The sequence below is a fragment of the Podarcis cretensis genome, assembly GCF_951804945.1.
Source record: "Podarcis cretensis genome assembly, chromosome: 5".
NCBI lineage: Eukaryota > Metazoa > Chordata > Lepidosauria > Squamata > Lacertidae > Podarcis > Podarcis cretensis.
In genome coordinates this window covers 86,947,781-86,975,707 of record NC_137174.1, presented here as the reverse complement: position 1 = coordinate 86,975,707, position 27,927 = coordinate 86,947,781, and the positions used below count along the sequence as shown (strand labels likewise).

Here is a 27,927-nt window from a genome sequence, read left to right as displayed (position 1 = left end):
GCTTTGAAAATAAAATATCTCAGTTTCTACTTCAGCAACTCCTTTTCATAATAGCATTCAGCAGGGTACTGAAAGAATTGGCATTTGGCATTTTAACAGTTAATAACGGACAGTTAACTGTGTGGAAATCTGCATTTTGAAAAATGTTTGCTGTTGAATAATTACCAGTTAGCAGTTCTCAATCCAGCTTTAATAATCAAAATGAAGTATCAGGCTAGAACAATGCATGGCAGCAAATTCTCTACAATCTCTTCTTTCTGCTTTAGATTCTTGGAACTATAAAAACCATTTTATGAAAATGGACTGCATGCAATAGAAAGCAAATATGCAGCTCCTGCATATTTTGAAAGAAACCAAAGCTGCATTTAGTAAAAAGTATATAGAGCCCTCGAAACAGCTTGTAAAAGAAAGTTACACCGAGGAGTGTAAAACACTACGGGTTGTATCCAATGCTTCCTCTTCCTCTCCTTGCATGTCCCCCAAAATCTGCTCTGGAAGCTCCCCCAACCTACAAGAGCTGATTTGAGGATATGCAGGGGGTTATGGGGAGAAAAGAAGAGGAGGAAGTTCCACTGTACAAGTGGAAGTCTGCTTTGCGAGCAGAATAGCAGTGCTGGATACAACCAGTGGTTTCAACACTGCTCAAAACCATTAAAAAAAAGAAGGGAAGAAAACAACATAAATACAGATTTTGTCAGTCGGGAGGTTTTACAAAGGTGTATCATTACAGATTTAAATGCATAAATCGGACACAATCTACTGGGAACTTCTCTTGTGCAAAACGTCATTGAAATGATTGGGAATTGCAACAACTCCTACTCCATTGATGCTCTGCTCACATAGGAAAAGTTCCCCATGATTGTCCCAATACCTTCGCTGATCCATGGCTTGACTTCCCCTTGGCAGGACATTTATTAGCCCTGCTGAGAAAGTGCAGATACAATCTCGTTGGCACTTTCATTTCCCTTTGCCGTTTTTTGAAGACTTCTGAATCTGAAGTTTTAATTCCTTGATCATCATCTCCAACTTTTGCCTCGCTTCTCGTTCCTGTCTCAGTTCATCTTGAAGCTCCTGTCGATCGGCCTCAGCATGATCCAGCCTCTGCCTTAGCTCTGCCAGCTGCACATTTTTAAAAGGAGAGAAAAGGGTTTAAAACTTCTTAGTGTATCCCCATCCATGCAACTCTAGAAACCATGCAGTTGTTTCTGAAACAACATTAAGTAAGGTATGTACAGACTCGAGCCCACTGATGCGGCAATGTGTGGTGCCTGCTTCAAAAAGTGGAAGCCAAGCGGCAGTCCTCAACTTGCCTCCAATTAGCCACCAGCAGCACTAGTTTCCAGCAAAATCTCACCACGCAATGCAGTTAAGAGAGGTGCAGAGGCAGGGTGACAGCAAAGGGGAGGCCACAAGCAGCAAAACAGGACATGCAGAGTATTCAGTGCATAATAATCAGCATCACATTTCTATCTATCTATCTATCTATCTATCTATCTATCTATCTATCTATCTATCTATCTATTTGACTTGTATCTCACCCTTCCTTCAAAGCAACTTAGCAAAAGGCAAAAATACACACGCATGTGTGTGCAGGAGCGGACCTGTGCGAGGCCATAATTTGACCTAAGGCAACAATGACTGTAATCAAAATTAAACCACAGTTCATGTTTAATTACGATTTAATGCAAACAAGCAGGGTGCTGGCGTAGTCAGTTCAAAGATTCCCGCCTTGCTTCTTCCCCACACCACACTGGGAGCAACAAACCGCAAGTCATGACTTCTCGTGTCGCCTGAATCCAGCTCATGGTTTGTTTTCCCCAAACAAAGAAGCAGTAAACCAAGAGCTAACCTTGGCTACTAGTCATGGCTAGTCTGGACATAAACCACAGTTCTAAGTTCAGATGTCACAAGAAGTCATGGCTTGTGGTTTGTTGTGACCAAAAATGAGGTAGGACCAAAATGGAGAATTTCAAGAAGCATGCACCAGCACATTACTCACTCACATTAAACCACAGTTCAACATTATGAACCGGGCCATTCTGTCCTCTGGGAAATGCATTCCTCATGACACACATAAGCCAATTTACTAAACAGAAATATGTAGACCAAGATTTCTCTGGAATTGGTGAGCTATAGAAGCCATCTAGTGGAGAGCTTTAGTATAAATTTTACATTTCAGCACAAATGTAACAGGGTTTCTTTACTACCAGCATAATAGAAAGTGTTCCTAACAAATGATTTACAATCAAATGATGGGATCTTACATACACTTACTCTGAAGTAAAATAAGTGGTATATAGGGCCAATTCATGTATGGTTCAGATTGCTTAAGCTACCCATGTGGTGGAGTGCAGGAAAAATTGTGACCTTTTCTACTACGTACAGTGGTATCTTGGTTGTTGAACAAATCAGCCCCAAAACGCCACAAACCTGGAAATGAGTGTTCCGGTTTGCAAATGTTTTTCGAAAGCCAAATGTCCGACGTGGCTTCCGATTGAGTGCAGGAAGCTCCTGCAGCCAATCGGAAACCACACCTTGGTTTTCGAATGGTTCCGGGGTCAAACAGACTCCTGGAACGGATTAAGTTCGACAACCAGGGTAACACTGTATAACCTTTAATGAGAACTGGAGTGTTTATACAAGAACAGCTCCATCATTAAGTCAGTCTTGCATTTAATGATTCAATCCAGAGGCAATAGCTGATTGGGAATTCCATGCGTAGATTCAACACAGGTGTGTGAGAGGGGAGGCAAGAGGGATGAATGTCTCCTTTCCTCCTCTAGCAATCTGCTTGGTTTCCAAGTTGGCTGTGGAGGAAAGGAAACCATTTTCCCCCCTTCAGGTTCTGATCCTCCTCTGCTGGGCCATTTGACAGAAGATTTTTCTTTACACTAGCCTAGCATCTTGTGTTTCCATGACAACAATGGGATAAGGGTCTTCCCTTCTTCTTCAACCAGCACAGAAACACCAGCTCCTGGCCTCCTACAAGGCTAGTAAGAACATTTGCAAGCTTGTTTACGAGGGGAAATTCGGCTTGATAACCTTTGGGGTTTCTTTTAACGCTACGATGCTAGGATACGAACTAGGATAACAATCCATTATTGTTGTTATCCTAACTAAAGAAGTATGGACTTGACTCCCATTCAAATAAGAAAAGAGGGGAAGGCCTAACTCTAGTTTCCCCTGTCAGATATCATTCTAATTTTCTCTTCAGAATTAATGCCCCAAGGATGTCTTCGATATGGGCTTCCAGTTCCTCTCTGCCTTAATGGAGGCAGCCCCATGACAATGGGAGATTGTTGGCAAAGGATTGAGGGTAATTTTCATTGCAAATTCCCCCCAGGGATGGGGGCGGAGAACGGGCTTCACTTGCAGTACTGGCTCTCGCTCTGGCATGGAATGAGAGGGACAGGGAGGCTCTGAGTGGAAAAGCACTTCACCTGCCAAAAACCCTCCAATAGCACCATTAAGAAGCAGAGCTTCTCCTGTTAACTAGAGCTTAATTGGACTAAAGTACAGGTGAGTACTAGAAGAGATGAGATCACAAACTGTGGAACTAACCAACTGCAAGGACTTTAAGGTCTGAACCTGAGATAAGACTTAATTCGGTGCAAAAGATGGTGGGGGGAGGGGAGCCTATGGTTTCTTTAAAGTTTTCTTCTCTACATTTATGATTCAGCAACTCTCCTCTGAATGTTAGTTCAAATTATAGCTGTACAAGCAGGGATGGAAGAAATTGGATTATAAATATGGAATATAACATCAAACGGAACTGTGTGTAAAAAAAGGGAAAAGGGAAGGAAGCTCTATTTTGCAAAAGGTTTACAATGGAAACTTAGAGCTGACTCTTCCCCGTCTGTTATTATTTACAAAGTGAACTGAATAACACTAAGAGGACTTGGGATTTAATTTAATTGGAAGTATGATTGCTCATTTATCTTCAGTTGGAAGGAAGGATGAAGGAGTCTGTGAACTGCCAAAGAACTGATAAGGTTCTTTACTGAGTCATCTGCAGTTCGACAGACCGCTCTTCTTCCCAGGCGGAGAGGAAAAATGGTGAAAACAGGTTATTTACTGGGACATAGTGTTTTTTGCAGCTGCAAAAAGTTGCAAAGCAATGACGCACGGGACAGAGCTATGGATAAACTTCTGGAACAATGAGATATCAGCTCCAACCAAGGCATGACGAATAACAGCAACAACCGGGGTAAAGAAAGACATAGCATCTTACAAGGACAGGAAGAAATACCACAGACAGAATAATTGCCATACACAGGAAGAACAAGCATATAGTTTGAGTTCCTCACTTGTAGTTTTATAAATCATTTAATGTGTCAACACTAGAAGACGTTATTAATATTGCAGTTGTTGTATAAGGGATTATTATTATGACCAGAATGTAATGGAAATTAGTAAGATTTTGGCATGCAGAAATATAGAAAATTATCAAATCCAGCAAGTGGGGGGGCACTTTATCTAAATTATATAATATGGAATTTGAACGATTGGTATTAATAATTGTATTATAAATTGGTATTGTTATAATGAGGCTATTATTGGATTGTAATTGATATCTTAGATCTAGAGGAATTGTAAACTCATTGTAATCTGCCAGTTGGTACACTCAAGGGAATACTACTCATGACACCCAAAGGTATAAGCCTCAAGCCACAATTCAGTGGAATAGTAAAATCCCCTGCCTTAAATATATCAAAACTATGGTTCTTTTGGATTAGTCAGCTGACTGTGGTAGAGCCAACTCACTAGCATCTCTAATAAGGGCTTTAGTCCATTTATTAAGAAGATAAAAGATATATGGGGGAAGAAGGGGAAGAGAGACATACCTAGTTAATAAAACTGAAAAAGCTTAAATTAATCCATAATAGAACTAAGGCACAAAAATAGATCAGTGTATTGACTGGAACTGAAAAATGAATTTAACATAAAACTATATAAGGGATACTTTTTACAGGCCCTGCTTGGTACAGAAAATCAACCGTACTCAACACATGCCAGTCTTTTAAAGCATGTTGATATTTGTGGTTCCAGTGGTGATACCAAATGCTTAATAAAACCCATTCTATAATCAGAGAGGATAATTTTTAAACAAGAATTTAGGAGACATACCAAACTTGCATCAAAAATTTAAGTCAGGCATCATCAACATCATACATTAAACCATCTTCTTTAAAACTGTCTATAGAGGGTATGTGGGTATATTTAAAACTGTCTATAGAGGGTGTATTGGCCCAAACCCACTGTATTTATTTATGGCTTTAAATGCATAATTTCTGTATCTGTTACAAGTTTTACATGCCTTTGCAATATAAAGTATTTTCTGCTATTTGCTATGCTCCAGCAGCAATTTCATAGGTAATTAACAAGCGAAGACCTCCAACAACCAGGTTAAACTAATGTTTTGTGCTCACCTGAGCTGCATATTCTGCTTCTTTGTCCTTTTCCAAGTTAGAATCGCAGGTACATTTTTGCTTTATTACCTGCTCTAACTTCTTCTCCAAGTCCCTTTGCTCAACATAAAACTCTTGCATTCTTTGAGCATGCTCAGTCTGCAAAGATTCAAGTTCTTTTTGCAAATTCTGCTGCTCTTCTGTTAACTCCTTCATGGCTTTTGAACTACTTAACATTTCTACTTCCTGTGAAGAAAATGACCAGAATTACAGAGTGTTAGCAACACCACAAAAGCACAAAGCATTTATTTCTATATTGCAAACTTCTACGGTCACTGTCATTTTTGTTATGCAGAATATAGCTTCAAGTTTTGTGGCACTTATTTGAAACCAGAGAATGGATAAATTTCATGTTCTTGGCAGCTTTTCTTACAAAAATATATATAACTATGTTTGGCTTCTACAGTCCATAAAAACTAGATTCAGTTTGATGTATGCAAAAATCATACTGTAGGCTCAATGGAAAAGCATGTACAGTGGTGCCTCGCAAGACGAAATTAATCCGTTCCGTTAGGCTCTTCGTATAGCGGTTTTTTCGTCTTGCGAAGCAAGCCCATTGACAGCTTAGCGGATTAGTGCTATTAGCGGTTTAGCGGCTTTTAGCGATCAGCTGTTAAGCGGCTTATCAGCGGAACAGCTGATAAGCGGCTTAGCGGCTTAGGAAAAGGGGGGGAAAGGGGGGAAACCCGCAGGAACTCGCAAGACATTTCGTCTTGTGAAGCAAGCCCATAGGGAAATTCGTTTTGCGAAGCGCCTCCAAAACGGAAAACCCTTTCGTCTAGCGGGTTTTCCGTCTTGCGAGGCGTTCGTCTTGCGGGGCACCACTGTACTTTGCATGCAAAATGTTCCAGCTTCAATCCACAGCATCTCCTGGTAAGGGTGGGAAAGACTCGCTCCTGTATGAAACTCTTTAGAGAGCTGCAATACTGTGCAAGGTGGACCAACAGTCTTGACTTGGTATGCAGTAACTTTGTTCATCAATACAGTTTGCACACATGCTCTACAGTCATACCTCATGTTACGTTTGCTTCATGATATGTTTTTTCAGGTTGCGTTCCATGGCAACCCGGAAGTACCGGAAAGAGTTACTTCCAGGTTTTGCTGCTTGCGCATGCGGAGAAGTGCTAAATCACGCTTCGCACATGCGCAGAAGCACCAAATCACGCTGAACACCTGCACAGATACGGCACTTCAGGTTGCAGGCTTTTCATGTTGCGAACAGGCCTCTGGAACGGATCTTGTTCGCAGCCAGAGGTGCCACTGTATTACCTATTACAAGCTTGCACATCATGTTCGTGAACCTGACAGCTAGTGAACTAAAACCAGTTTAGTGGCGTTACAGTAAAATTTGAGTAACCTGAGTCAGCCCTTCAAATCCCTGGTGTTATGTATATGAAACAGGAACACTGGAAAAAGAATGAGCTTGGCACCGTTGTTGTTTTAATTGCCTCATTGAAGAAATTCATGTCTGACCACTCCAATTTACAAATAGTATGTTTCTGTAACTATTTTCCAGTACGCCTACAAAACCCAATATTTTTCAGTATGTCTGCAAAACCCAAGATGATCCACATTAACACTGGAACAGCTGTTTTCATAGAATTGTAGAGTTGGAGGGGATCCCAAAAGGTCATCTAGTCCAACCCCCTGCGATGCAGGAATCTCAGCTAAAGCACAGAATCATAGAATTGTAGAGTTCGGGCTTCTCTCAGTCTCTCCTCACAATCGTCTTTTACTTTCTTGACACTTTACCCAGCTACGCTTTGTGCTCTCATTCAAACCCTTTAAAATGTTCTCAAAGCCTAATGTTATTTAGTGCCATCACTATATATTTCCTTCAATTTTGAAACCAAATACTGGGATGGGAAAGGTTGTTTTTTAATGTTTAGTGCTTTATTATGATTTTGCCACCCAGAGTGGCATGGGCAACCCAGTCAGATGGGCAGGATACAAATAATAAAATTATATCAGCTTCAAGGAGAGACATACTGTATGTGCCTGAAGGAACTGCACACCACTAACTGATGGAATCTAGCAAGCATATTTACATTTAGACAGCAACTACATCGGGGTCGGCAAGGTTTGCCTTGCCTGGGCCGGATCACTCCAGCAGAGCACGCCTGCGATTGCCAGCGTCTGCGCAGATGCGATTTCTGGCATCTGCACATGCACAGACGTGATTTCCGGTGCCGCAGAAGCGAGTCCCCGTGCTGTGCTGCACCGGTTTAGCGCAGCGCACGGGGATTCGCCGAGCAGGCGGCTCAGTTCGGGGGAGGCTCATGGGCTGGTCAAACAACTCCCATGGGCTGCTTGTGGCACATGGGACTTAGGTTGCCGACCCCTGAACTGCATGAATGTTTAAGGGGGGATATGAAGTATCCAACAGTGCACCCAAATTTTTGTTCATGCTTCTCTGGCTCACAGGCTACATGATTCAATTTGATATCTCCACTTGTTATGCAGCTCTTGCTACTTACTCAGGGCGCACTGCAGAATCAGGAGTTTAGCATATGCCTTTCAAACTTACACTGATCATATTTACTCTTATCTGAGAGAAGTCTCACACTGTCAAAGGGCAGTGTACACCAATCTAGAAATACTTAACACTTTTAAACAACGCAAGCAAGAATCATTAATAGACACTCAAACCACAGAAGGGCTCTTGTGTTAAGGTTTCATACCATAAGTAAATAGAAAAGCTGGCAGAGAGCTGGTACAAAGATAATCACACTAATTAAGCCCTTAATCCTTTGCAGCAGAGTGAATTTCATGCTTATTTAACATGCTAATGTTACACATAAGCATAAGATTGTGTAAACACCTAAAGTCTACTTGATTCACATTTTCTGCACAATACTGGAGCCAAGTGTTAAACAGTAGGCTTCAGCAAGGCACTCCTAATTCAGAAATCTTGATCAGGCCCCAGTCCGGGTCTGAAGTGCAATGAGGTGTCTTGCACAGCCCCTAATTAAAAATTAGGATTTAAAACCCTAATTAAACATGTGGTTGGTAGTGGTGAGAAAGAGGCAATGCCTCCATAATCTCCTTCTCCCCCCACACCCCACACCCCTTTGATAGCTATGGTTTGCTCCAGGTAGACCTGACCTGAGGTGATCTGGAGCTCCCTCAACCCACTTTAGATAAATCTTGAATCAGCTGGCAGAATCCGAGACCAGGGAGAAGAGTCGGTAGAAGAAGATTGGAAGAAATTTAAAGATTATTTACAGAAACATTGTAAAATTAAGGAATGTTAGAAGGATGCTGGAATGAAGTTTTGTGGTTTAGCAGAAAGGTTATAGAAATAAGTAAAATCGGATTATGAATAGGTGAGAAGGTAAAGTCACAACGTATTAAGATGAATTATTAAGATAAAAGTAAAGATGGAAAGGATTTGCTGAAATTGCTAATTGAATTAGAATACAAAAAAGGGAGGTGTGAGGAGGTCAGGGAAACAAGTAAATGAAAGACAAGACATGGAAAGATTGAAATGTTTTCAATTGTTTTTTATTTTTCTGTATTTTGTATTTTTTGTTTTTTTTTTGTTTGTTTTTTCTTTCTCATTTCTGTAACTTTTTTTGAAACTTTAATAAATATTATTATTTTTTTAAAAAAAAAGATAAATCTCGAATCAGGTCACATCAAACTTGGTTCAGTTCAGGATCCAGGTTTTGTCTGGAACCAGATGCACAGCCCTATTCTATAGCAGCAGAGTACTGTATGGAATGGGGACGCGGGCGGTGGTGTGGGTTAAACTACAGAGCCTAGGATTTGCTGATCAGAAGGTTGGCGGTTCAAATCCCCGCAACGGGGTGAGCTCCCGTTGCTCGGTCCCTGCTCCTGCCAACCTAGCAGTTCGAAAGCACGTCAAAGTGCACGTAGATAAATAGGTACCGCTCCGGTGGGAAGGTAAACGGCGTTTCCGTGCGCTTATCTGGTTCGCCAGAAGATGCTTAGTCATGCTGGCCACATGCTGGCTGTACGCCGGCTCCCTCCGCCAATAAAGCAAGATGAGCACCACAACCCCAGAGTCAGTCACGACTGGACCTAATGGTCAGGGGTCCCTTTACCTTACTATATGGAATGCTGAAGGATTGTTCCATATGGCTTCAGATAGATTTTTGTATATACTAAATGATACCCTTTCTCCCATATTCAAGCCAAAATTGTACTGGCGGTGGTTAAATCAGTCTTGTAATTTAATCCACAAAATTAATCACCAATATCAATTTACAGGAGCCTATGCTAGTTGTTGCCAGTGATTTGTGGCCTAGAGGTAGAAAAGGGGAGGTGTGGCAATCAGTGTTGTAGAACTCCCTACTTAATTCCCTATAGGCAATTCTTAGTGGCTATCTACAACCTCAGTTTTGTGTCTAATGCTATCTCAAGTATCCCTATTCTGGACTTCCAATCCTTTGCATTTTGTGTAAGGAACCTCTGGACAGAATATTTCCAGAGCACTTCCTCCAGTGCAGACACACAGTCTACAATGTAAGAATTTATAATTATGTAGTCCTGGCATTTTAGCATACAATAATAAAAAAGCATATCCAGGTGGTGACTTTAGATTCTAAAGATTATTCCAGTAACACCTGAGGTTTGGCAGCCAAGTCAGCAATTTCAGGATTATATTAGTTTATAGTATATTAAGTTAATGTGACTTGAAATTATTGTAATTAACACTTCCCGGTAATCAAGATTTAAAACCACTACAAAAAGTTATGCAACAAGCAGGTTTCAGAAGACAGAACAAAGCTAAATCAAATACATGCCATACCATCTGAAGATGCTGCTTCTTTTGCAAAATTGTATGTAGCTTTTCTTGCTGTTTTATATAGGTTTTCATTACATCTTCCATCATTTTCCCTTTGTCATCATCACAGCCAGTATCACGTGGAAGAATCTGAGATGAAGTTTGTGCACTGCTGATTACTTCTACTACGTCTTCTGTAGTCACTTTGGAAGAGATCAGTTCAGCTTTCCTTCTGCTTGCAGGTTTAATGGATACAGGCCGCTCTATAGGAGTCAAAAAGGTAGGAAAAGTAATGATTGTTGAAATGCTACACTGGAAAGCAGCTGCACGTTACAAGATGCAAGTGTACAGAAAGATGTTTCTTTTTCCTACTCACCTGAATTAGCACACACTTCTGTACTAAGTTTCAAATCAACTTTCTCTTGTACTTCAAGAGAAAGATCCTGAAAGAAAATGGCTTTTTTACGTTTGCCACCGCTGTGTTGCTTCACTGACTGTCCCGGTAGAGATTTAATTACCTCTGAAATCTTCTCTGCGGTTTTAGTAGCTTCTTTACATTGTGGCACAGAAGAGGTAAGGGAGACATTGGGAGCAACCATTTTATCACACATATAGAAGTAGTAGCTGGAAACAAAAAAATAAAAATGCAGAATTAATTTTAAAAAAATTAATCAACTGAATTTGAACCAAGCATGAATTATTATTACATCTTAGGTTTTAAAACCTGGGAACATGAATTAATTTGGCTTTGGTTACACCAGAACAGATTTAAAATGGAAATCTGTTTTAAAGCAGTTGTGCATATTCATTGTTTAGTTTAACAGGATAAAAAACAAATCAACTAAGGAAAGCCAGGCGGAAACCAAATCAACTAGTTGCTATCATGAGATATGAATGTCTCATTGGCAAGGATGAATAAAGAGAAAGTTTTAGTTTTTGTGTATTACTACCGTACCTCACCTTATTCAACCCTGTACTCTTGAAAATTTGCATAATGCTTTTAGGCTATTGCTTTATCACATAGATTTAACTGTATATTATACAAAACTATGAGTGCTCAAATTGTGCAGAAGATGCCACTCATATTGCGTAAATAAACCACATTATAGTAATGGAGCAACTTCGCTTTTCCCACAGATGAATATCAACAGGGTTACAGCTGTGAGTTAGTTTAAAGACAGAGCAGATTAATTCCTAGTAAAACCAGTTCCTTCCCTTATTAACTAACAAAGGAATCCTACCATTTTAAGTTTTTGCTTATTTACCTGAGGACCGCATAGTTTCTTATGTGGGAATGGCTGCACCAGTGTTTCTGCTCCCAAAAACTTCATCTGCAAGCAAATTGCTACAGAGCACGTAATAAATGCCTGTGTTCTCAGATTGAAGTGGAGGCACATATAGGAAAATTATATAGTGTAAAGAAGCTGCACCGCAGCATCTAAACAGCTGTCATCAGCTTCGTAGACAGTCTTAATACATTTAAAGAAAGACCACCCTTTAGTATAAGATTCCCATGGTGGCAGACAATTCATGGAGATGAAAATAATAAAATAATTCTCAAGTGGAAATGAAAAAAAAATTCTATGTGTAGCAGGCATAAAAGATGTCCAGCATAAAACCCCAACCTAAAGCCAGTTACAGAACATGCTGAAATGTCCTTTCAGTGCTTGGCATTTGTATTTGCCCAGACATCAGAGCTGGCACCAGGAGAAATCCTCTAAGGAGGGCATGCTAAATATGGCCTTCACTATCCATTGAACTTCAGGAAGTGGTGTAACCCTCAGATGAGGGCCACTGATGAATAATGAAGAGTTCAGGTAATCTCATACTGTAGCAGATGACTCTTCATATAACCTAGTCCAAGCCTCTATTCATCACATCCGTCCCACTCTCCAAAATTTGCACTATAGAAAGTGATAACAGCACCACCGTGTTCTGCAGGTTCTTGTACACTACCTCGGCAATCCTGTGTACATGGAAGTGCTTTGAACACTAACAGCAGCATATAAATCCTAAAAGCATACTTTCAAAAGTGCAGCGTTGCAGCCTCAACTACTCTTATTTCCTATGCAGTTTAAATAATACTTTATTCCCAATATCAACTACATGGGAATTCATACCGCTATTTAGAAAAGGAAGGTGCAAAGAACACAATTAGCTAAGCAAATTTTAGTCACAGAATCAGAGAATTGCATAGTTGGAAGGGAATATGAGGGCCATCGAGCCCAAGACCCTGCAAGGCTTGAACCCATGACCCTGAGATCAACAGCTTCATGCTATACTGACTAAGCTTGTTTTAATGTTTTCTCTTCCATTTTCCTGTTTTTTCCATTTGTGTTATGCTGTAGAAATCTGAAACAATAATGTGCAATAAAAAAAATGTTTTAAAGAAATTCTCTTTGGGGGATGGAAGCCAGATACATTTTGAAAGCTATTACGAATACCTGGAACAGAGGGAATCTGTTTGGCTGGTAGATATGTGACCATAATGAAGCAATGTGCTCTGTTTGTGAAATTAGCTGAGGAATGGTGCATGTGATAATTCAACTGCTACATCAGCATTATACAGACATGTCATCAGCAGAGCAGAACTTCCCATGGTTTCCGTGAGCTGTGAAGCATGTCAACTCTTCACATGGTTGAAAGACAGCTGCGTTTAATTTGTGAGACTGACGGACACCTATACAGTGCAAGTGGAGTCTCCCATGCAGCAATTTAATGTTAAAACAACTTTTGAATATACCGTATTTTTCGCACCATAGGACGCACCGGACAATAGGACGCACCTTGTTTTAGAGGGGGGAGAACAAGGGGAAAAAAATTCTTCTGCTCTCTGCCCAGCGCCCCTTCAGCGAAGCGGCAGGAAGCGCTGCGCAGAGAGTGGGAGAATTTTCCCCCTTTTGTTTTCCCGCTCTAAAACAAGGTGCCGTTTAAGGTGCGTTCAGGAGGCTACCTTGGAAGCCTGGAGAGCGAGAGGGGTCGGTGCGCACCGACCCCTCTCGCTCTCCAGGCTTCAGGTTCCCTTCGACCTGCTCTTTGGGGCTGGTGGGGGAAGCCCACCACCAGCCCCAAAGAGCAGGTCAGGGAGCAGCGGCCATAGGCGCGCGTCACGCGGGGGGCTGCTTTAGCCCCGCGCGTGCTCTCCCGGCTGGAGAGGTGACGCGCGCCTATGGAGGCTCCTGCCATAAGCGCTCGTCACCTCTCCAGCTGGGAGAGGGTCGCGGGGGGCTGCATTAGCCCCGCGCGTGCTCTCCCGGCTGGAGAGGTGAGGCGCGCATATGGCAGGAGCCTCCATAGCCGAGCATCACCTCTCCAGCCGGGAAAGCGCGCGCGGGGCTAAAGCAGCCCCCCGGCGACCGTCTCCCGGCTGGAGACGCGGGGCTGGGGTGGGGGAAGCCCGAGCTTCCCCCTCCCCCAGAACGGGACCCAGAGCCATGCCAAAGCTGCGTGCAGCTTTGGAATAGCTCTGGGAGCTTGCGGGGCTGGGGGAGGAGGAAGCCTTCCGCCAGCCTCCAAACCATGTCGGGAGACAGCGGGAGGGCGCGCTGCGCCTCTCCCGCTGTCTCCCGAGTTTGCGGGGCTGGCGACGGGGAGGAGCAGGCTTCTCCCCCCCCCCCCCCGCCAGCCTTCTAGCCAAGTCGGGAGACAGCAGGAAGGGCGCGCTACGCCTCTCCCACTGTCTCCCGAGTTTGCGGGGCTGGCGACGGGGAGGAGCAGGCTTCTCCCCCCCCCCCGCCAGCCTTCTAGCCAAGTCGGGAGACAGCGGGAAGGGCGCGCTACGCCTCTCCCACTGTCTCCCGAGTTTGCGGGGCTGGCGATGGGGAGGAGCAGGCTTCTCTCCCCCGCCAGCCTTCTAGCCAAGTCGGGGGGCAGCGGGAAGGGCGCGCTGCGCCTCTCCCGCTGTCCCCCGAGTTTGCGGGGCTGGCGACGGGGAGGAGCAGGCTTCTACCCCCGCCAGCCTTCTAACCAAGTCGGGGGACAGCGGGATGGCGGCGTTCCGCCTCCCCGCTGTCCCCCGAGCTTGTGGGGCTGGCGGTGGGGCTCTCCTGAAGCCTGGAGAGCGAGAGGGGTCGGTGCGCACCGACTCCTCTCGCTCTCCAGCTTCAGCGAAAGCCTGCATTCGCACCATAGGACGCACACACATTTCCCCTTCATTTTTGGAGGGAAAATAGTGCGTCCTATGGTGCGAAAAATACGGTAGATTGAAGTTGCTATTGCACACACCCACACGCATACACAGTGCAACAATATATGCCCAATTAACTCTGGACCAAATCTAGCCTGAGAAAAGCAGCTCCTTGACAAGCCGATACAAATCACCCCTCACCGCCATCCGCTTTAGGAATCTGTTTCCCAACTACATTGGTACTTGCTGCTGTAACACATCCAGCTTTACATTAGCCTAAATTGTATATGACGGCAAGTCTAAGAGAGAGGGAACAGAGAAATCTGTGTCAACTACAAGCAGGGTAATCAACCTTGCAGGTAAGTGGGAAGAGCTCAGCTTGGAGAAAAATGTGAGTGGAGCAGAACTGGATTGCTTGCAGGAGTAAGTCCATAGCATAGTAAAAAGAAAGCTCTAAAGCAAAAGGTTCAGGTAACTGAAGGGCTGAAGAGCTGGGATAGAAGAGCCAGGAGACACAACAGGTTCCAAGAGAACAGTGAAAGTGCTGTTACACTTGCACTGGTCTGGTCCCAAAAGATGGAAGGAGCAAGGAGCAAAGAATCCACTTCCTGAGCCTCCTCCTTTCAACAGCCGCTTGACAATGCTTAAAAGGCCCATATTCCGGCCAGCCAACTTCAGTCACTCAAGCAACTATGTAGTAATTTTCCCTACATATGCACCTTAAGTGTTCAAGCAGGTCTTCTCTTAGCAGCTGGTTTAAGTCTCTGGAGGAAAAGAATGAAGGTGGTCCCAGACAGGCATTTATTGCAGAATCAGCGCTGCTTAGGCACAGATGTTTTTCACCATACTCACAAGACATCACCAAAATGCCAGCTGATTATTATTAATTGTTTGCATTTATTCTGGATTTCACCTTAATGTAGAAGATGCAATACATAAAATAACAGCTGGATGTGGAAGGTCATTAACAAATTTTGGGGGGTGGGCTGTTTGTCCCATGAGATGACATTTGGGTGTGTGGACTTTATTGCCACACCCTACTTTCATTTGCTCCTTACCTGATCACACAAGCTAGCTGTTTTGTTTCTGGTGGCTGAAACTTCACAATTGAGTATGACCATTTCCATCAATTGCCCATGCTGAAGTCACAAACAAATGTCAGCAACCTGGTGCAAAGGAACTGTTCTCTCAGGAATGCCACAGAGTACATGCGACAGATTACCTTGGAGACTGCAGTACATACACTGGGTTCTATTGATATATGTTTGTTAATAAGGTGCTTTTGCACAAGACCTCTATGAATCTTGCACAAAACTTATACAAGTCAGGTAAATATCACTCTTGCACAAAAGCTCAGTTTTACAAAGAAATCAAGAGTTGTAAAACAGCAACTGCAGTGAGTGTACCAAAAGGAGAAGGGGAAAAAAGAGTAGAAACTGCTTTGGAAGAAGTGGCCCATAATACCAAAGTTCAGCTCTAGATTGGTCTAGAGCAGAATGGGGTATATCTGGCCCTCCATATGCTTTTGGATTACAAATTCTGTAATATCCTGGCTGAGGCCAGGATACTTATAATTCTGAAGGGAGATAGAATCCAACAATATATGGGGAATCATAGCCTCCACATCCCTGGCTCCGGAGGCCTATAATTATTTCTTAAGAAATAATTTCTTAAGACACATGTTACATATGTGACCAAACTCTAGAACGTTCACTTATCCTTGCGCAAAATATGGACTACACCTCTAAACTTCAAGTTGTGCATTCACTGCTTATATTCTTGACAAAAGGATGTTTACCTGGGATGCATGAATGAGTGCGGCTGATTAACGGAATCTGCTTCCTGCTTTACAACTGGATACCATTGTTGAAATTCTAGGTTATACTGAGAATCTGCCTGAGGAGGAAAAAAAAAATCAGCATTTATGTTTTATGATACAACATTCCAGTTGTGAGAGTTATGATCTGGAGGAACTGATTTACAATTATTTCTTCAATGTCATCTAATTAGGCAGGAGAAATTACAAGAAACAAAACAGAAGCAACAGTAGAAAAGCAAGATTACCTCAGTTTTCCCCATTCCAATTACAGATGAATTAGCAGCTTTCTTGAAAACTGGTCATCTTCCAGCTTTTTTACTACAATAAATATACTATGCCACACATAGGACCCTGCTCTGGACAATGCTCCCATACTGGCATGGGGTGGGCTTGAAAGCCTCCCATGAGTGACCAAAAATGATCCTGTGCTTCATTTGATCAAAGTACATGCTTCAGAAATATTCATATATTGCGTCAATGGCAGCATGTGGGATTTTAATTCAAGGTTCTTAATACCATCGTCATAGCAATGTATATCAGTATGAAACCTTCATAATGGATAAAGATGGGAAAGGAGCTAGGGTTTCCATGGCCAGATAAAATACTTATTTAAATTTGACAGCTTAAAAGAACCTTGAGAATTTCAACTTTCATTTCTGAAGGTTCAGCAAGTATAGGACATGACTGCGGAGAATGAACAAACAATGTTGTTCTTCTCCCATTGAAGGAGCACCCATAGAATAATAACTGAAAAATCTCAGATAAGGAAGCCTAGTTACTGGCTTCAGCCTCTTTCTTTTAATCAGAAAGCAAATTAGTCAGGTAGATTTTTTTATAGAAAAAAGTAACAAGGAGGAGCTGGAAGAAGTCTAGATGCAAACCTTGTCTGCAAAAGCCACATGGCTTTGCCACTTCAAAATGTGTTTCACATGTATACATCAAACAATGTTTCTTCTGTAGCAAAAGTGTTGTATTAGGATAAATTGGGCCACTTCAAATGGGACGAAAAGCCTAAATGGAAAGCACTACTGCATGTGAAATAGCATCTCAATTTGTGTGATTTGTGTGATGTTTGTGTTTAGATCACAGATGGTGAAACTTCAAGACAGGGATCCTCCCCGGGGCAAATCTGTTTCAGTGCTTGCATCAAAGTGCTTGCATCTGTAGGCAGATCTTTTTCTTCCCCTTTGTACATTTCATGTATGTGCTAAACCATGATGAGTCATTTCATATGCTTTATGTGGAGGAGACAAAACACTATTTTCACAAGACACATGGAGATGTATATGTGCACCAGAGGAACTAAAAACAGCTGGAGTTCCTAATCATAAGAACTTGCCTTCAAAAACATTTGTTTCTCCCAAATTGTGTCACAAGGAGGACACGATATCCATCATGAGGTTACTAAAAAATGATGGAACATCTCAGCTCCATAGATAATGCCAATCCTTTTAACAACTCTGCACTTGAAGGCAACAACACCTTGCACTATGGCTTTGCATACTGTACTTAGTTCGCTTTTCAACCTTCCCCAAATCATAATTAATTAAAAACATGCAAACATATTATGAGAGTCAAATAAAAATTTATCACACCATTATGTTTTTAAAAGGATTGGACTAAAAGTTTCAACAGTAACTTTTTTTAAAAATAAGGGCAAGTCTTGAATTTCCCCCTACCCTCCTGAGTAATTCTTATGCAGCACTGCTTCTCTGATTCTTGCATTTTCAGCACTTACAATATATTTAGAGTCCTTGGGAGGGGGGTGTCAGCCAAAGCCAGCTAGGTGTAGTTCATATTAGCAGAAGGGCATTCCTCTACCCCTCCTCCACCCCTTTTTTTTCTCATCAAAATGTGAAGATCCCCAGAATCACTGCATCTTAACTATTCTTTTGCTACTTTGCTTTTCACATCTCAGAAGTGTTAGAAGCACTGCTGAAGCAGCAGAGTGTTTCTAGAATTTCTGTTAATGCTGGATAAGGATGTTCCTATTCTCACCCATATAAATTCTCCTTATAAAAGCTTTAAGTAGCATTTTACATTCTGTTAAGCTAAAGGAGATGATATAGTTGTATCATTCTTACCCAGATGCACAATTACTCCTGGGATAATGTTAATTGTCCTGCATTTTACAGATAACTTGCCCAAACCCAACAGCAATAGTTCCTCTAGAAATAAAGAGGGGGAATCACCACAACTCAGATGTAACCAGCTTTCTTTATATATTTCTTTCCTCCCACTAGGAAAAGAAAGGGGATTTGGAATGATGTTCAGAAATATGTTCAATACACATAAAGATCAGTGCGGTCCCTTCTGTTTCTTCATGCAAATGCATAGTTGCTCAACTACAAACATGCTAACACCCTGCCTCCAGCAGGAAGGGAGGATGGTAGGTAGGTGAACATGTGTGTTATTATAAGGAATGGTGTTGAGTGTAGAATACTGATAGAGAGGTCCTTAGCTCTACGCTTCTTCCATATTTTAGGTAATCACCCATTACCAAACAAGCACTATTCTACACATGAGATGAGAATATAATTCCCTGAAACTGTAATTTAATATTCTATCCACGAGACAGCCCTGGCCTATTATGTATGAGGAGTCTCACATTGGCACATCAACAAAACCATAGTCTTCATAGCAGTCGTCGTGTCCTTATTTAAATTCTCCCTCTCACACAAATCACTCATTAAAACTCATATTGTGAAGGCTCATGGAAAGGTCATCTGTATTTATACAGCAATATGTAAATGCAGCACAATATTTTGGTAATACATAGCCCTTCATTAGCCATATTGCAAGAATGCAACAAAACGATAATGAGGTTGTTTATAAGCCTTGAGACACAATGTATCAATCATTTTCTTTTAAGGTAAGCCAAAATATTGTCTAATGAGTTACCATACCTTAAGCTGTGTTGTCATTTAATGAATAGCAGCACACTTGCTACATCTTTAATGATCATATAAACCTGATTAAGCTGGGAAATTTATAGTTTCTGTTGCCATAACAAGTTCAGTATCTTCTTGGCCTGTGTACCTAGAACAAGTAAGCTCCCAATCACCCATCTGTGGTCCAACATTCATTTAGAGCTGTATTATTGCCAGTCAATGGACAATTCATGGCTGAGACGACGCCTCTAGGCAAAACCTCACATGAACTGTACTTCTCGCTACTTTATTTTACTTACCCTCCACTTCTCCCAACAGGCAGACAGCATAAGAAAAATGAAGAAGCTTGCCTATGATTAAATGGACTGATTTATATACTCATCCATGAACAGAAGTTGATCCACCAAAATCCTACAACTTTTATCTATTTACTATGACTATTGGAAAAGCAATAAATGGAAAGGGTAGTGATTAGCTTTTTCCCCTCTCCTAAGTTTCGCCTCTAGAAAACCTGGTCTTTTAGATGGAGTAAGTTAGTGCTGTTTCATTTGTTGCTAGTTAAGCTTTTGCTAGTTATGAATTCTGAGTTCCCACCTGCTGCTTTCCCATCAAGCATAACGGGGGGGGGGAGTGGGGGGGTTTGGTACATATCATGGACATTTGAAATTTACAGATATGGAAAGTTCAATGTAGGTATGGTGCTGGAGGAGACTCTTGAGAGTCCCATGGACTGCAAGAAGATCAAACGCATCCATTCTTAAGGAAATCAGCCCTGAGTGCTCACTGGAAGGACAGATTGTGAAGCTGAGGCTCCAATACTTTGGCCACCTCATGAGAAGAGAAGACTCCCTGGAAAAGACCCTGATGTTGGGAAAGATTGAGGGCACAAGGAGAAGGGGATGACAGAGGACGAGATGGTTGGACATTGAAGATACCAACATGAGTTTGACCAAACTGTGGGAGGCAGTGGAAGACAGGAGTGCCTGGCGTGCTCTGGTCCACGGGGTCATGAAGAGTCGGACACAACTAAACGACTAAACAACAACAACATGTGCATCCACCAGTATAGCAATTGCTCTCCATGAAGGAATTGAGTTACAGCTTGCCACTACCCTTATAAAGATGCACGCAACGATTCCACCCATCTTAATGCCCCCTCTTGAGAATTCTTAGGCATGTAAGCATGAGGCTGAAATGGCTACAGATATGCCCAAACTGCATTTTGAAATGACTGCATCACACTTTGTGGATGAGGCTTGCTGCCTTCATCAGATGGGGCCACGTAAACATATGAAGATGCCTTATAACCAAATTAAACTACTGATTCTTTTAGCCCATTACCATCTGCTCTGTCTGGCAACATCTCTGCAGGGTTTTCCCCCAGCTTGCTATCCAAGACTATTAATTGGAGATTCCAGGGACTGATCCTGAGTCACTCTCAATAAAGGCCATCGCTCAGTGGTAGAGCATCTGCTTTGCATGCAGAGGGTCCCAAGTTCAATCCCCCATATCTCCAGGTAGGTCTGTCAGAGACCCTTGCCTGAACCCTGGAGAGCCACGGCTAGCCCCTATTTCCCATCCTCTCATCTACACTGGCTTAAAAAGAGTCTCTTGGTCTTCTTGCTTGCTCTCAGTTTCTGACAACCTCCACCCATCAAAATAAGCCTTGCTGAGTTTTTAGAGTGGAACCATAGTTCAATGATAGAGCTCACAATTTGCATGCAGAAGGTCTCAAGTTCAATTCATACTATTTCCAAGCCAGCTTAGATGAAATCAAGCAATACATGCTAGGAAAAGGCTGAAACATTGGGGAACCTCTGTCAGGCAAGGCAGATGATACAAGGGGGCTTTGTATGTTTGTGCATTTGTAGTTTCTTTGATGTGTTATGAAAGACACAGTATATAGTATGGACAACAAAAAAACTCCTAAAGGCTACTTATATATAAAATTTATCCAGGTGTTCACATCTCTGAATTGAAACAAACAACATTTTTCTATTTAGAAGGCAGAAAACACGAGGTGCTTCTAGGATTTTAAAAGTAGACACAATAATAATCAAGAATGGAAAAGATAATTATAGATATTTAAACACTATGCTCCAGCATAAAAGATATCTGTGGGTCTCGTTATCTGTATTCTTTTGGTGCTCTTTTAAAATAAATCACAATGACTTCTAACTATTTTCTTTAGCCATATTTAACTGTGGAACAGTTTACAACATATAACACCTAATGAAAAAGACAATAACTCGTATTTTGTAGAATGGACAGTGCTCCATGGTTACATTTATCATTGCCTGGTGCCAAGCTATTTATAACAAGGATGCATGCGTGTGTGTGAAGTAAAATCAAACAGGCAAGTCTGTACATCAATGTTAATTGATGTTACATGCACTTAAGTCAGTTAGGAAGCAAGAAGTAAAATTCAAAACTTGTTAGCTTATCTAATATCCCTGGGTTTTTAAACACTGAAGTGTTATTTTGTTATATTTGCCATGATAACACTTCCTGATAACAACTTAAGTTTTTCAAAAATTTAAAGGGTCCAATTTACATTTAGGAAACACATATTTAGAATACTATTAATGAAATTTAAAATGTTAATTAAATGCAAATATTTTACAACTATAAATAAACTTACTTTAGCCTGGATTATTTTCTGATTTTTCATACTGAATTTTTCTTTCATTTCTTCCAAGAGACGCTTCATATTTCTCTCTTCTGGCTTGCCTAAATATTTTTTGTTAATATGAAGATAGCAATGCCATTTAGCTGACTCAAAGCCCCAGTGGCAGGTCCTCTTGTCAGGAGCTCGATGAGAATGCATCACAAATGTTTGGGGAGAAAACATCGAATAGCACTCTAAACATTGGATACATGGCGAATCTGGCTGCAGATAAAACTGTGGAGCAAATAAACCCTGGCACTTTCCCAAGCATTCATGCTCTACTTCAAAGGCACCGCCTGTCTCTTTTAGCTGGGCCAGTGAATTCTTCGCGTGAAGCAGGCTGCCATTTTGAGGGAAAGTGCGAGGGCGCAGCAATGCATTGCATAGTCTCTGAGCATCAGTCAGTGTGATCAGCCCACAAGACGGGGCATTAAACGGAAGGATTCCCAAAACCTTTAAAATGTGAAGCTGGTCTGAAGTGCACTTAGAGCAATAGATGTAAAGTTCATCGCACACTGTGTTAATTTGCTGTAAAGAAAAGTCACGGAGCACAGAATTCAAGACTTGAGGCAGGCAAAGTCTCTGTTCCCCTCCAACGTTAAAACAAGATATAGACTCCCCTTCCAATAAAGTCTGTGTCAGCTCTGTAGAGCTGTCGGAAGGAACAAGCAGTGGACCAGGAAGGATCTGAGGCGATGGGAGAGGTACAAAGACAGAAGACGTGCTTTCTTGAGAATGGCGAGCAGAAAATGCTGCTGGTCCTCCCAGCGAACTCTGGCTACTTAAGTGGAATTGTGCCAGTGTATGTTTCAGCCCTGGATTTAAGTTCAAGGGCTCAGATGCTGCAGCAGTGTTTGGTTTGGCATCTTCCTCTCTGTCCTCCATAAAGTTTTCTTCACATTCATCCAAATGTTCCTTCTTTATTGTTGACAATTTATTTACCACAGTTTGTTTTACATGCATTTCTGTCATTGCTTTTTTTGCTGGAGGGCTGTCCTCTTCTTCTGCTGCAGTCCCCTTTTGCTTTGACTGACAACCACGGGGAAAGTTTGTCTGTACAGCTTCCATAGCTAAACTTTAGAGAGGTGACTCTGAAGTTTGATCACTGGCAGGTCTTTCAAATCTCAATTCCTGGTTGTCTCAGCTGCTCAACCAGTATGGCTGCTTTTAATTAAATAAGACACCAAAGTAGGTAAATGCAAAGTTCAACACTCTGCATTTAAAATCACAGCCTTTGAAGTTAAGGAATCGCCTAGAAATATGTCATTCAAAAATACTTTTTCTCTAATTAACTAAATATAAAACAAACAACCCAATGCACATATAAAAAGGTTTTCCTCAAATCTTCAAGTCACTGGTCTTGAAACTGATCCAGTGATTTTGATCCAATAGAAAACTGTGATTTAGTACAAAGTTAAGCTTTGAAGGAGATTTCAATGTCTACAGGCTCTTCCATCAGAACACAGAAGTTCTCACAGTCTGAGATGTGCTGCTTTCAAACCTACACTTCTATAAGAGGGGGAGCTTTATGTATCAAATCTTGTTATTTGCACTATCATAGGCAAGGTTTTGGATTTACTGTCCAACCAAGTTTTCCAGTTCCATCAGTCTCAGTGTTAATTCACCAATAAACACCCGAGTGGAAGCGGATCCTAGATTGTTGGTTGTAACTATATGTATATAGGCGACCATTGCGAATAATGAAAATTAGCTCCCAGCCATCAGCAAAATTGATTTCTTGGGTTCATCCTTTCACAAAATCTGAATGAGGGGTAGAAAAACAGACAGGTATTTTATAATCAGAAATGTACCAAAGCAATCAAACAGTTTCAAATTAAATTCATGTATTTTAAATATGCACACTTAACACAGCAATAGTGTTTCCTGAACTAACATACTGTATTTTGATTAGTGAGAGTGCAAGCTTGAGTTACAGAAGCTTTATCTTGTTAAAATATTCTGGGCACTACTTTCAGACACTTAATCGAGAATAGTCAAATAAAAGAGATTGCTATGCGTATTTTCCCTTAGAACCAAAACTATTCACAAGAAATCCATGATCTCTCAAGATCTTGCCTTGGTAATGGACTGGATAACAGCCAACAAACTGAAGCTCAATCCAGATCTAGGGCAGTTCCCTAGACTGGATGGATGGGAGGCTGCCTGCTCTTGGAGGGGTTGCATTGCCTCAGAAGTAGCAGGTATGCAGTTTGAGGTACTTCTGGATCCTTTACTGTCACTTGAGGCTCAGGTGGCCTCCGTGGTGTAGCGCCCTTCTATCAGCTTTGGCAGGTGGCCCAGCTGCACTCCTATCTGCACCTCTATCTAACCATTGTTGTCTATGCTCTGGTAACCTTCAGCTTAGATTACTGTGATGTGTTATACATAGGGCTGCCTCTGAAGACAGTTCGGAAACTTCCAACTAGTGCAGGAATTGGTGGCCAGGTTGCACACTGGGGCAAGATGGTTTGAGCATATTACATTCTGACCCACCAATCCTGACTGCCGATTAGTTCCCAGGCCCAATTCAAAGTGCTGGTTTTGACCTATACAGCCTTGAACAGCTCAGGATTTCCAAAAGCTGCCTAGCCCTACTTGTGGGGGAAGGAGGCATATTTTCTTCCGGCACACATCTTTGTATTTCCTCTCCCTGTTCCTCATTTATTCACCTGTGCATATTCAACAATACAGACATGTGCACTCCTGATATCTTATCCACCCCCTCCATTTTAATGTATCAACTGTTTAGACATATTATGAAATGACAGCCTGTCCTGCATATAATACAGGTCCTGAAGTTAGCTAGGCAGGATGTAAGCAAAGCAGACATTCCACTTGACTTCTCCTCTCCTCCCCTACATATTCTGTTCGCTTTACTCACATTCCACTCAGTATTTACCCCATAACCTATTTTGAAGGGGAATGGAACAACATAGGGGAGGCAAGTGTTAGTTTCTCTCCCACCAGCTTTGTTCCCTTCTCCTCTTGCCCCAATTGCTATTTCCTGGTCTCAGAATTCTCCAACATTTCCCCATAAATCTCTCTCTCTCTTTGTAATGCATTTCTCACCCCCTCCCAATTCACATATTTGTTATCTCTGCTGTCTCTAACCCCCATCACCAGGACCTAACTCCTCTCACTTTCATCACACAGTGAATCTACACAATATAGGCTACTTAGAAATACAGGGGTGATGAGAAAACAATAACTGTTTGGAAACAAATTATTTCATGTTTAAGTAAAATAAAATACTCTTGGAATTTGTAGAATTGGAAAAAGGAGCACTTCTCTCTCATACTTGGTAAATTCAGAATCTACAGCAGAAGTCCTAGGAAAATCAAAGTTCCCTTTAGCCTTTTGAAACTGGTATATAAAACACAAATAACTGCACTGCAACCATACACATTTTACATTTGGAACTTATGTTTCTCATGCAATAATAAAGAATGACAACACTACTATTGCTTCAGACAAAGCAACTCCAACGTAATGTATTTTCCCTTTCAACGCATGAACTGCCTATACCCTTCCCTTCTAGTTTTTGGTTAATACTCAGCATTTTTTGTGGGGGGTGGGACGGGACACATTTAGCACAGGAGTTCTTCACTCCCTAACATCAGCTCACTTCTCCCATGTCTAAATGTATATGCTTTCAAAATAGTCTTTCTCCAGACTTCCTCAACACACATACCACAATTACATGATTTATTTTACCCCAAAAACAATCAGAGCTTCCCACTTCCCAGAGTAACTTTTTGTCAAATTACCACACTCCATCCAAACCTAGCCCTACAAAAAAAAAAAATCACAGAGAAAGTCTGTCCCCTAAAAATCATTCAAGATGTCACAAAGAACCATTAACCTTACTAATATCCACCTAAGATTCCCTTTAGTCTACCCTCCCAAAGACATGCAAAATCTCACAGAATTTCTTCTCCCAACGTCTTTTTGCAATACAGTGGTACCTCGGGTTAAGAACTTAATTCGTTCTGGAGGTCCGTTCTTAACCTGAAACTGTTCTTAACCTAAGGGACCACTTTAGCTAATGGGGCCTCCCACTGCCGCCACAAGATTTCTGTTCTCATCCTGAAGCAAAGTTCTTAACCCGAGGTACTATTTCTAGGTTAGTGGAGTCTGTAACCTGAAGCGTCTGTAACCTGAAGCGTCTGTAACCCAAGATACCACTGTAATTCTTATACACCCATCCACAGTAAGCCACCTCCTGAAGAAACACTCAAATATATAAATACCTGTATTATTATTATTATTATTATTATTATTATTTAAATTTGCATACCACCCTTCATCCGTAGATCTCAGGGCAGTTCACAGCATAAAAATACAAGAATGATATAGGATGTTAGTCAGCTCAAAGCCTGGTTGAAGAGGAACGGTTTCATCTGGCGCCTAAAGGTGTATAATGAAGGTGCCAGGCGAACCTCCCTGAGGAGAACATTCCACAAACAGGGAGCCACTACAGAAAACGCTACTAGCCTCCATTTTTAAACTGCTTCAGAGGATTCCTTAGAAAGGTATAAGGGCGTTCTTAATGAGAATATGGTAAACAAGCTTCCTTGAAAGTTCACTCAGTACTTTCCACCACCCTGCCTTTGCAAACTGGACCTGTCTATTGTAAGATCCACTCTTTTTAGTTTACACTGAGCAACGGGGAGGCCCACTAGATTGCAGGAACAGTGTGCACACCCTAGAACATTTCCCAGAATCCTCCGCAATATGCAGGCATTCCAGAGCAGGTGAGCAAGGGGTTCCTCAGCGGACAAGTTGGTCTATGTGGAAAAGGTTCCCTGCAGCTGGAAATCTTTGAAAGCCACTCACTCAATACCTTATAGTCTGGAAACTCCTTGTCCACAAACACTTCTGTTCTCATGAAACATCCTAAAGCAATGACTTAACATTCCCACAGCCAATGCATGTGTGCCTTTGCTTGCAAACCCCGATCAAAGCAGCCCTCCACCCCCCAGCCCCCCCCCCACATCCTGCGCTGAATCATTCCTGGTAGAAGCTGCTGCTGCTGCTGCTGACCTGCCCCCACCCCCAGTTCCCCCCACCGCCTTCTACTAGGAATCTCCTTCCACACCTCCAGACCCAGAACCCCAACTCCTCCTCTTCTTCTTCTCGTGGAATTTCCCTGCCCTGCCCTGAACTAAACTCCTTTCCCTTCTGGCATCAGACTTAACCTGCTGCTGCAGACGCTCCTCCCCCGACAGGCGGCGAGGAAGGTTAAGTCTAGCTAGCAGAGAGGCGGCGGGGGGGGCGGGGGAGAGGGAAGGTTAGGCCGTGTGGGGCGGAGTGTCTGCAAAGAGTCTCTCCAAAGACGCCCTCAGATTTTCACCTCCTCCTCCTCCTCCCCCCCTCCGGCCGTATCGCCCCTTCTCTCTCTGTCCTCCCCCAACCTCCCCCCAGCCCACGACGCCACAGCTTCCCTTCCCAGGCCGACATTGCTCTCCAGAACAACCTCCCTCCACCCACCCCACTCGTGCATATTTGTCGAGTTTATTGCATTAAATAAATAAAATGTTTAAGGAAATCCTTCCCCCTCCCCCTCTTTGGAGGGAGGCTGTTAGTCCGATCCCCATCAAGATCCTTCCCCGAAACACACACAACACTAAGTAATAATTACCCCCCACCTCCAAAAAGGAAGCCTATTTCCCATCCCCCATCCGGACAGGAGGCGAGTCTTTCTTCCCCCCCCCCCGGCACCCCATTTGCAACACACACACACACACACACACACACCCTGCAACTGTTCTCGGCTAACCCCACTCCATTCCCCTCCCCCATCACCCTTCCTCTCTGGGACCATCCCTTTCTCTCTCCCCCCCCCCACCATTGCCTCAGTATAAACACGGAGCCCCCCCCAATACATACACCCTCGTCTCTCCCCCCCCCCACGCCTAACTCCCCCTGCCCCGCTTCTCTTCCTCCTCCCCCCCCCCCCGAGGGTCCCGCCGGCCGGCCGGCCTGCCTCACCTTCTTCCGAGGGAAGCGAGCGTCCTTTCCCCCGCTTCACCGTCCATACCTCACAGCCGGGCTGCCCCCGACAGAGGAGCAGAAGCCGCTGACGCGCCGCCCACCCGTGACCTCACTGCGGAGACAGAGGAGGAGGAGGAAGGAAGGAGGCGGCGGCGGCGCTGGTGGAAAAACCACCGTGACTGAGACGGAGGCGGCGGCGGCGGCGGCGGCG

General features: G+C 42.7%; 2 protein-coding genes across 2 annotated transcripts in view; both read right to left on the bottom strand.

Annotated features, from left to right (window-relative positions):
- GPR160 (G protein-coupled receptor 160) overlaps positions 1–27,927 on the bottom strand; it is a 333,442-nt gene that overhangs the window by 175,367 nt on the left and 130,148 nt on the right. The window lies entirely within an intron of this gene.
- SKIL (SKI like proto-oncogene) lies at positions 169–27,872 on the bottom strand. Its single transcript, XM_079977901.1, has 7 exons — positions 27,714–27,872; positions 21,696–23,483; positions 16,143–16,240; positions 10,595–10,842; positions 10,243–10,481; positions 5,430–5,654; positions 169–1,119 (listed from the first exon to the last, which is right to left on the bottom strand). The coding sequence occupies exons 2-7, from the start codon at positions 22,788–22,790 to the stop codon at positions 958–960; spliced, it is 2,067 nt and encodes a 688-aa protein (XP_079834027.1). The 5' UTR covers positions 22,791–23,483; positions 27,714–27,872; the 3' UTR covers positions 169–957.